This window comes from Sinocyclocheilus anshuiensis, unplaced genomic scaffold (assembly GCF_001515605.1).
Source record: "Sinocyclocheilus anshuiensis isolate Anshui unplaced genomic scaffold, SAMN03320099.WGS_v1.1 scaffold507, whole genome shotgun sequence".
Classification (NCBI taxonomy): Eukaryota; Metazoa; Chordata; class Actinopteri; order Cypriniformes; family Cyprinidae; genus Sinocyclocheilus; species Sinocyclocheilus anshuiensis.
Window position 1 is genome coordinate 1,118,740 of NW_015551034.1, and position 11,344 is coordinate 1,130,083.

Consider the following 11,344-nt stretch of genomic DNA (forward strand, 5'->3'; position numbering starts at 1 on the left):
TATGCATTCAATTTTATTGAAGGAGGAAGATATCAACTGGCAGCGTTTTACCACCTCAAAATGTACATCAAAATCGAAACACTTATTTAATCAGGATACAAAAATACACATCTCAGTGACCTCCATATTGTAATAAATAGTTAACCATGCATCTATGATAAAAAGGCACAGAAAACAGTCACTTAGTAGTCATAAAAATTACCTAGGCTACTACTTACCAAAATCATCCAGATATCAATACAAGTGACTACCGTAACATTATATCCCAATAGTGAAAACACATACACGTCAGTTGTTTAACCTTAATAAATATGCAAGTATTGTAAATATACCTATACATGTAGTCTTAAAAATGAAACTGTGCCATTGTAAACACAATGTAAACAAATGAAACTCACATCGCACTTCTCTTAACTGGATATAAATCATGTCAAAGATATGTTGCCTTGCTCTACAAATTCCCCAAATGAATTTGTTTTTGAAAAACCAGGCAGTTTACAGCTTTACGTTCGCCATCATCGATAAGCCGAATCCCACTGTCACTCACAATCCAATGAAAAACACTCAGTGGTGGCTTGAGAACTGAACTGAGGTTCATGTGATCATGTGCACATGTATTCAGTGTGGCATGAGAGGAAGACTGCACTTGTGTGATTTGAGTCTGTTGTGAACAAATGAACTATACAGAGGCACCATATACAAGGTCGATCTGCTACAGCTGTCAAACAGAGATCATGTATGGCCAATTAAACCAGGCTTCGGGGAGCTTCGTAGCATTCTTGTGTCTTTGGTCATGAGTTTAGCTAGTTGGGGAAATTACCTTTTGCAATGCGGACACTCAGAAATGCATATCTGAAAAGCATATCAGTAGGCCTACATTCAGTCGTTTTTCAGAATGCGTGGAGGTATGTGCACATAGGTTTCGATATTATATAACCGCAAACAGTTGCTATAAATGCACCATTTGATTGTCGGATCAAATGTTTATCAGATTAGTTTTTTTCTCTTACCTATTATTAAGCTCAGGTGACAATTTCTGCACCGATTTTGGAGAAAATGTCTGTGAATGGATTATAAAAAGGAATAATGTGTTATACAGAGACTGAGTGGTAGTTGAAAGGCCCAAATATTTCCTAAACGAATACGCAAGTGAAAGGGAATGTGTAAAACTTGAGGTTTTGCGGAGTTCTGCTGGCGCAGATTTCACATGGGCCTGCCATTAAACAGCCAACCTGAAATGCCTACAGGCAGATGCTGAAACCTCAGTAGGTGCTCACTACTGAGAAAAGACGAGAAGTGAGAGACATTAAGTTGCCAATTAAACCGCAACGGACAAATGACATGGATTTCTGAAAAATGCAGGCTGCAATGTTGTGCCTTTATCATGGACGCCAGTGGTTCTCAGCAGCTAGAATGCAATTAACTGTATAGTTGTGTCTAGTTATAAATAGGCTTATCAACTTTTAAAAGACAGGAGAAACTGTTTTCCTCATTTTTCATTTTGTACGTCCAGCATTATGCGCCCAATCAAACTGGACGGTATTAAGTTCGTCTTTCATTTGGTGGAAGCTAGATGTATTGCACAGATGCCAATACGGACAAGGCCAAACTACATTAAATACGGGTTCACTTACAACAAGAATAAACATGGTTTGTGCAGACCACAATGTGTTTTGTGTGGTGAATTATTGGCTGCTGAGAGCATAAAACCATCACTGACATTTAGAAAACAAACACACAAGCTATAAAAAGTGTAAATCACACTTTTACTGTTTGCGCATTCACAAAATTGTCAGTTCATGATAATATTAATGACTTTTAAGGACATTTTCTTGTTTGGCGCCATGAGATGTTGATCGCAAAATCCAGATCCTGGAGCAAAACCAGTTGAGAACCACTAATATAATCTATTATTGATTAATGAACGCTGTCGTGAATTTAGTCTCATTTTTAATCCCATCGTTTCATAATAATGCCTAAACTCTCAACGAACTCTTCAAATGTGTATTTTTCTTTTTAAAAACATCCCGTTCGGTTCCACCCAACAGACCAAACGCCATCCTCCAGGTCTGTTCTCATCCTCCATATTTGTTTGAATTCTCACTTCAGGTAAATTGTGGGTAGAATTGGATTTCTTGGTTGGGAACACCACATCTTTTCCGACACTACTCACTTTCGCTCTGTATATATATCAAGTACTACTTTGATGTTATCGAACACCCTCTAGAGGAACATTATAATATAACATAAACCTAAAATCCACTGTTATGAGTCCCGTTTGCGCTGTTGGTCGGTTTGGCTTATGTAGAACTACGTGTAGCTCCGAGCTCGAAATTTTCCATTTTGCGGAAAAAATAGAGGCACAACAGTTTTATAGTCGGTATGAGGAAACATCCAGCCGTCTAGCAAATTATCCTGGAAGCACGGTTAGACAGGATCAACAATTTGCTCATGGAAGATTTATGAATTTTGGAGAGAACATGGCATGATTTGTCTGACCCAAAGTCCACCTTAATCCAAAACCGAAAAAAAGAGGAGTGTGTGAAGTTTATCTTTTTAGTTTTCCATGGAAAAAGCTCACATAATAAAGCTTCGTAGAGAAGAAATGTATCAAAAGAAATACAATATTGCACCTTCCATAGAGTACAACAGCACTTAACGTGTAAAGGTGATTACTTAACAGAATAATTCACAAATGTGTTATGGTGCTCTATACACAAATAAATGTGTCATCTGATAATATCATGTAAGCGTTCTATTATACAAAGGCTTTACTCATAACTGGAGTTAACAGTTTAGACTTATATACAGTGCATATATTAACAAACAAACAATCTCTTATACCCTGTAATGCCACCAACCAAATGTAGATGATCCTATCATACTTGCACTGGGTTCCTGAACTCAGTAAATATCAACTATGTAAAGTTGCAGGTCAACTGCAATTTCTTATTCAAAAATCCTATTTCAACTAATGTATAATAATATGCTTTAAGCTACAAAGAGTCGCCGTGTTCATGTTTTTCCGAACCACTTCAGATTTGACCATTTTCGATGAATATTTCAAAAATTTTGGGGGGGGGTGGGGAATTAAACTTTTGAAATGTTCTTTTCGCTTTAAAAACCAGGGGACATTCGCTTTGGTACTTATTTCACCGACTTACCTAACGTCCTACTGTAAGATTAAAACATTTCTTACCAATAAAGCTCATCTGACAATAAATATGGCACATGACACTGCTTTGACACGAGGTTTCCATGCAGACAGATAAATAGAAATAAATCAGCAGTCTACTTTGACCAAAGGGATGCTTCAGTAGTAACAAATGGCATCATACTAAATTCATATAAAACTTGTTCAAGTGTTAGTTTGTACAATAAAAAACAAGACGCAGATCATGCAGTAAAACAGCTATCCAAATATAGCAAGCATACCATGCATCAGTATGTAACTGGCGAAGGAAACCCCTTTTGACCTTTCCTGGACTGCATCGCCGCACTGCGATGATTGCCGTTTGATTGCGATACACCAGCAGACTTTTTCCCGTCTCCTTAAAATGTAAACAGTGCAGAATATTGCTGACACATCACATCGCCCTGCTATTGTTGCCATCTACCGCAAGGCAAAGAGCCAGTGAGCTACTCGGAGGCCGTGTGCTCCTCTCGGTTTGGAAGTCCTGTTCTGCTACTTGATTTGGAATCTGTTTAAAGAGGCCAGAGGTCGCGTGCATGATGAGAATTGCATACCTGATTGTGCCGTTGATGCGATAAGTGAGGAATGGCTTTTCTATGGGGCTAGTCTCGGACAAAATCCTTGTCGTTTTGGCACCAAAACAAACATTTCTAGCTTTTCTACAAGCTATCCGTACAAAGATCCACAACACCCAAGTGTTTCCCACGCCGGAGCTCCCGCTTCAACTCCTCTTCGCTCACGAACGGAATGTGTGTTGACGTCTCTCACAAGTCCACCATCGAACTCTTGGCCAAGTCCTTAGTTCCCTGTAGAATTCTCTTCATATGACCCACCTTCGAGATCCCCAGATCCTAGAGGAAGCAGACAAACAGAAGTGCACTCAGAACGAGGCGTTTCCAGAGCTCACACCTTCAGGAGTTCAGCTCACGTAAAAAAGTTATGTATAAGTTGTTGTGTTACGTCCCATGTTAGAATTATGATGTGTTTTGGGTACAGTGTTTGTTTTTCCCTCCCCTTCTTTTTTTCTCTTTGTTTTTACTTTTGTTTTCAGCAGGGAGACGCGGGTACCTGAGTGGTCTAAATCTCTGTCAATCATCAAGATGCTTAGTGACGACAACGCGCGGCTTCACCATTTTTGTACTCTTTACTTGTTGCATTTAATTACTCTTTGATTCTTTTGGATTTTTGTTTTGCGGAATAAAACACTTTTATTGCACTATTGATATCATAAACCAACTAAGCTTCAGTTTAACCCAAGTTTAAACCAAGTGTTTTCAAAGCATTTTATTTTAGTGTCTTTGCTACACACGTTACAAATTATGCATAATAACAAGCAACCAATCCTAAATCACCTAACCCTAAAGCTATAGTACAGGGATCCTCAAATCTGGCCCACGAGATCCACTTTCCTGCAGAGTTTAGCTCTAACCCTAATCAAACACACCTGAGCATGCTAATCAATGTCTTCAGGATCATTAGAAAATCACAGGTAGGTGAGTTTGATCAGGGTTGGAGCTAAACTCTGCAGCGCATTGGCCCTCCAGGGCAAGATTTGAGGAACCCTGCTATAGTAAGTACAGGTTTTATTTAATATTACTCCGTACTGATTTGTTGAACTACATTGTAACAGAGACACCTTAAAATAAAGTTCAAATGTAATAAAAAATAAATAAAACACATATTAAAATAGCACTTAAATAATTTATGTCCCACGCAATACAATTTGATTGAAGAAAATGTCACATCTGTATTTTCTCTTAGACATTATTACCATTTTTACAGTAATGAATTAACAATGGTCATTTAAACACAAAATACACTTCTTAAAGGGTAAAGCTGATTTTCAACGAGCTTTGTATTACAATGTTAAATGAACAATGTGTACACTTTCTCCGTGTGACACTCGTACCGAGATGTTCCATTTATTTGATAGCAAAAGTCAGACGGATGACGTAAAATGCCTCTTTCTGCATCATCCACTGGACTTCTGACAGCTCTGGGGCTTTTGTGAAAAGTATAGATTGTTTTTGCTCACAGACAGTCGTATCGAGTCCAGTGCATTATGCGTGTTGAAGTTTCCCTACTTTTTGGCAAAAGCGAATACTACAGTTAACCCTTTAAGTAAGACTATTTTTTTTTTATTTGTAGTTAAAATATATATATATATAGGAGTCTTGAATGTATGTTTTGCAGTATTGACCATACACTTAAGTGCAATCAAAGTCAGGCATTTCCACAATCATTTTAAACTGATAATCAGTCAAACTGTCCATTTAAAATGATTATAGAAATTCCTGACTCTGGTGTCTCCATGAGCAAACTGTAATAAAACCATCTGTGTAGTAGGTTTGAGATAAAGCCACAGAAAAAGTGACATCTAGTGGCAGTCAGGCTAATCTAAATGAGGCATTACACAGATAAAAAATAGGCTACAGATTCATTTTGTTAAAGTGAGTTTCCATTTAAGCAATTTGTGTACTATATTTGCTATTATTTTAATTATATATTGTCATTATATTGGTCGTTGTCCACTCTGTTCTCTAGATATTTCTATCAGCATCGGCCATTACAACACCAATATCAGTTGATCAATAGTTAAGGAAACACAACAACCCAGGTTAACCTCGGGTTAAAACAATGCAAATGTCACAATACTGCTGAATTTGAGCTTGATTGGTTTACAGCTGAAACACTCAGATCTATTTATGTCCCAAATAAGTTTTCAAAATATGTTTGAGGACATCCCTAAAGACAGAATGAGGTTAGACCACCAGATAAATGGCAGGGGCGTTTGAAATGGGGGGACATAACAGAGGCGTAAAAATGGCACAGTCCAAGGTTCACTAGTGCTTGTGATAATAAGTGTGACCAGAGCATCTCACACATGTTCACTACACAACACTGAGCTGCTTTCACCAACCCTTTATGTAATTCTTCAACACTGGGAGGTGTGATCCATGAGCATTTATAGCACCTTTATTGAATGTATTATGATATATTTATTACTTCAACAAGTACACATGAAAGCGTCATTGAGTTTCTGGCGAGGATGTTTATAGTGATCTATCACTGTGCTATCACTGTGCTAAACTGTTTAATATATTGGACCATTCAAGTGATAATCCTAGACAGTTTCATTGTTTAACATAGCTCCACTATACAGCTAGAACCAATAAAATGTTGTAAGTGAGGTCCTGTTTATATCTCATAATTGCATCAGTCTCACAAGATCTGATCACAAATGAACAACACTAAACAGATGTAAATGGAGTCGGTTTTGGGATTTGATCACAAACGTCATGTGGAAAAAAGTTTATATATTATATTATATTATATTATAGTTCTCAACTGGTTTTGCTGGTGTTTTCTTCTATCTTACAAAGTTGATATTTCCTATTCTCACTATGCATTGTTATATGATTTTTTAAATTTGCATTTCAGACCTGCCATCGGTTTTGGGATTTGATCACAAACTTCATGTGGAAAAAAGTTTATATATTATATTATATTATATTATAGTTCTCAACTGGTTTTGCTGGTGTTTTCTCCTATCTTACAAAGTTGATATTTCCTATTCTCACTATGCATTGTTATATGATTTTTTAAATTTGCATTTCAGACCTGCCACTGTTTGTGTCACGAGACACCAGTTGAGAACGACTGTCATATACAATGACACAAATAATGCAGTTAGTGAATAAATGTGTGAAAATCATGTGAAACACATCTGAAATAGTTTCTCGACCAAAATTTCTGGCAAAAATGTTGAATAATGTTCTGTACTTGTTTTTACTGTATACCGCCTTGTCAACATGCAGTAACACTGTGATATAGTTAGTTAGTGACACTATTGAACAAAAGTTTGGGGTCAGTAAGCCTTTTTTTTTTGGATGCATAAAACTGATTAAAAAAAAATTGACAGTAGAGACATTTATAATGATTTCTATTTCAAAGTATTACGGTTTCCACAAAAATATTAAGCAGCACAACTGACAATAATCAGAAATATTTCTTGAGCTCCAAATCAGCATATTAGAACGATTTCTGAAGGATCATGTGACACTGAAGGCTGGAGTAATGGAGTGATCAATAATCAGTAAAAATGGAGTAATGGAGTAATCACAGGAATAAATTAAATTTTAAAATATGTGACCCTGGAGCACAAAACCAGCCATAAGTCGCTGGGGTATATTTGTAGCAATAGCCAACAATACATCGTATGGGTCAAAATTATCAATTTTTCTTTTATGACAAAAATCATTAGGATATTAAGTAAAGATCATGTTCCATGAAGATATTTTGTAACTTTCCTACCGTAAATATATCAAAACTTAATTTTTGATTAGTAATATGCATTGCTAAGAACTTCATTTGTACTGCTTTAAATGCGATTTTCTCAATATTTAGTTTTTTTTGCACCCTCAGATTCCAGATTTTCAAATAATTGTATCTCAACCAAATATTGTCATATATCCTAACATCAATGGAAAGCTTATTTATTCAACTTTCAGATGATGTATAAATCTCAATTTCAAAAAGTGACCCTTATGACTGGTTCTGTGGCCCAGAGTCACATATGTTCAAATATAAAACAGTTATTTTAAATTGTAATAGCATTTCACAATATTACAGTTTTTACTGTATTTTGATCAAATAAATGCAGCCTTGGTGAGCACAAGAGACTTCTTTTAAAAATCTCACAGACCCCAAACTTTTGAACGGTAGCGTAAGCACTCAAGAAATTCGAGATCTTCCCCTCACAATCATTTCCGCATGTTCCTAGCAGGTGTAAACGGGGCCTGATTTGCTCAAAGCGCTCCCCGAATCACACACACACATAAACATGTTGACTGTACTCATGAGCTACACAAATGCAGCTGCCCATCACACGACCGCATCTTCAGAGCCTAGCCGACTTAAAATAACCCTACGTGCGTCAGGTGGTTAGTCGTGTAAGTATTCGGAGACCCGAATGACACTTGCACAGAGGAAGCCAAGCAGAGCAGTGCAGCACAAAATAGCAAACAGGGTGACAGGTAAGAGGACAGAGAGAGAGTCAAAGAGCGAGATGGACAGAGAAAGAGCGTTTCGGTTGTTCTGAGGGACATCGTGAGGCACAGAAAGGGGTTGTGTGTATACCTTGAGGTCTCTCCTCTCCAGGTGCAGGAGCTCGGAGCCGCGGATGTCGTGGCGGATGAAGGTTTCTTTGTATTCTCCCAAGCTGAGCTGCTCCAGCCAGACGGCCACCTCCTCAGTGCCCCACCTCTGAACTACACAAGTACAGAGCGAGAAGCCCCCTTCAGTGTCCAACCCCCGTACACTCGCAGGACACAAGCAAACAGGGTCAGGCCAAGAGAAGGAACAAGTCAAAACAACCACAAAAGGAAAAGGGGACCAAAATCAAATCAAACAGGAAAGAGAAGACACAGAGAGAAGTGGCAGCAGCAGCTGGCAAAGAGAGGATTAAACAGGTCACTGGCACACCCGGAGGTGTTTCTGGCATGCAGGTTATCACAGTGGCACGTCCACCATCATCCCATTAAGAGCAGACACAGAGACAGGAGAGAGAGGAGGAGGAGGAGGAGGAGGAGGAGGGAATGGGAGGCTGAAGCCTGTGCGACCTAACACTCCTAAAGTCCCAAAACACTCTGTTGTTGTGGATGGCGTGTTAAATCCCCGCAGCAGACGTACACGTCAAAGCCAGGTCCAAACTACGTTCAGTTTAAGAGTGTGGACGTATGCAAATCTGTTATGACATTAAACACGCCTGAAAATGTCAAAGAATATGACTGATTATATTTTGTAAACAGGCGGAGAGCCTACTTTGATCCCTTTGCCATCATCACTACCAGAGAAGTATGTACGAAGTATGCACTGTCCTCAGGAATCTGGACTGTTTCAACAAGGATTAAAGGTGATGTGTGTAACTTTGTTTTTTTTAAGTGCAGACAGCTCCAGGAAGAATTCGTCGCTCGAGGTTAGTGCCATCAAATCTGCACTAATATATCTGTATTATTGTTATTATTATTAATTAAAATTAATTAATGAATTGATTGATAATAATAACACACATATTTTGCACATTTTTGGAGGTTTTGAAATGACTTTTTTCACCTTCTAATATAAAATCAAGAAAAACACTAAAAACAAAAACAAAATTATCCTGGGTACATTAAGTATATATTTTTTTAATTTATTTTCATTATTACTATTATTATTATTAGCATTATTAAGGATGATATTAATGTGTAAAATATACATTGATAATAATACTAATACTGATGATGATAATAATAGTAATAATACACACATTTTGCCAATTTTTGGAGGCTAAAACTTAAATGGAGTTTTTTCACCTGCTAATATGAAATCAAGAAAAACATAAAAAATACATAAAAACTAAATTATCTTGGGTATATTAAGCATATTTTAATATTTTAATTTTTTACTATTATTATTGGCATTATTAAGGATGATATTAATGTGTAAAATACACATTTCCCATTTAAAAATTATATTATTATATGTGACCCTGGAGCACAAAACCAGTCTTAAGTCGCTGGGGTATATTTGTAGCAATAGCCAAAAATACATTGTATGGGTCAAAATTATTGATTTTGCTTTTATGCCAAAAATCATTAGGATATTAAGTAAAGATCATGTTCCATGAAGATATTTTGTAAATTTCCTACCATAAATATATCAAAACTTAATTTTTGATTAGTAATATGCATTGCTAAGAACTTAATTTGGACAACTTTAAATGTGATTTTTTTCAATATTTAGATTTTTTTGCACCCTCAGATTCCAGATTTTCAAATAGTTGTATCTCGGACGAATATTGTTCTATCCTAACAAACCATAGATCAATGGAAAGCTTATTAATTCAGCGTTCAGATGGTCCAGGGTCATATATTAGTAATAATAATGTGTAAAACATACAGCATATTTTATTATTGTTTTTATTATTTTTAATACATACACAAATAAATTTTGGAGGCTAAAAAATTAAATTGTTTGAGTTTTTCACCATTTTGAAATGTCAGACAGTCTCTTCCTGTCTAAATGGTCCTGGCCAGGGTGAGCTGCAGTATAAACCAGACTTCATGAAGAAAGTCAAATGTCTGGCTACTAAAAACTTTCTATGTTGTACTCCTAATGACACTTTCCAAACATTGCTCTGTTTGTTTGAGTGGCTCAATAGTCAATGTCTGCTTCAACAAATGGGATGAGTTTGGGGCAGGACTGTCAGTTTGGCGGGAATCTGGGAAGAAGGAGTGTTTTGGACACCTGTTTGGAAAAGCATCATTATTTTATACATTTCTGTTCAGTGCTGCCAGTGACAGGAATTACACACTTCACATTTAGGCATTACACGTGTAGCACATGTGCAGTAGGGCTGCCCTCAAGTAAAGATTTTTCTGGTCGACTAGTAGTCATTCATTTTAAGCATTAGTCGACTATTAGTCACACTTTTATTAATAAACCATATAAATCATAATAATTGCTACTACATACATATTTCAGACGATAAGCCATATTTGAGGTCGATGAATGTTAGGTGAGTGTGTATGTCCTGCCCGATGTATTATGTTACCACATAGACCAGCCATTAACGATTTGTCCATCACGGACTGCATGATTTCGCCACTTCGTGTGGATTTTTTTTTCTGCGACTAAGCGACTAATCAAATTTTGGTCGGCCAAGCCTCTTCTCATCGACTAACGGTTAGTCGACTATTAGGGGGCAGCTCTAATATGCATATAAACAGCCTTTTAATTAACAGAGTAGAATAATCATGGCTGATAATAAGACATGCAAACATAAAAGAAAACCAGACTGGACACGAGAACAGCTACATATTAAGGATATAATCAAAAATTTGTAGTTGAGATAACCTCCAAACCAAAGCCGATACCTTTTTAAAAGCTCATTATCGTCAAATGTTTCTAAAATGTTTATATTCCGAGGCCATTTAGGGATAGTTTGTGGCTTTGATTTAGGAGTCCTCTTCACTACTCCTAACGTTTCACAGATTTAGCTAGTTTTAGTGTTAAAACACTTTATGAAATACTCTTAGAGCAAAAATTTAGGAGTCCTAAATTTAGGATTGACACGTCCATTATTTTTAAGATTTTCTCCTAAATCGG

At 36.8% G+C, this 11,344-nt stretch overlaps 1 protein-coding gene across 1 annotated transcript in view; it reads right to left on the reverse strand.

Annotated features, from left to right (window-relative positions):
- LOC107661317 (diacylglycerol kinase, eta) overlaps positions 1 to 11,344 on the reverse strand; it is a gene marked incomplete at its 5' end in the record, with an annotated part of 27,806 nt that continues 16,462 nt past the window's right edge. Inside the window, 2 exons of the mRNA XM_016450835.1 lie at positions 1 to 4,044; positions 8,333 to 8,581. Coding sequence (XP_016306321.1) covers positions 3,958 to 4,044; positions 8,333 to 8,581 — 336 coding nt within the window. The remainder of the gene's footprint in view (positions 4,045 to 8,332; positions 8,582 to 11,344) is intronic.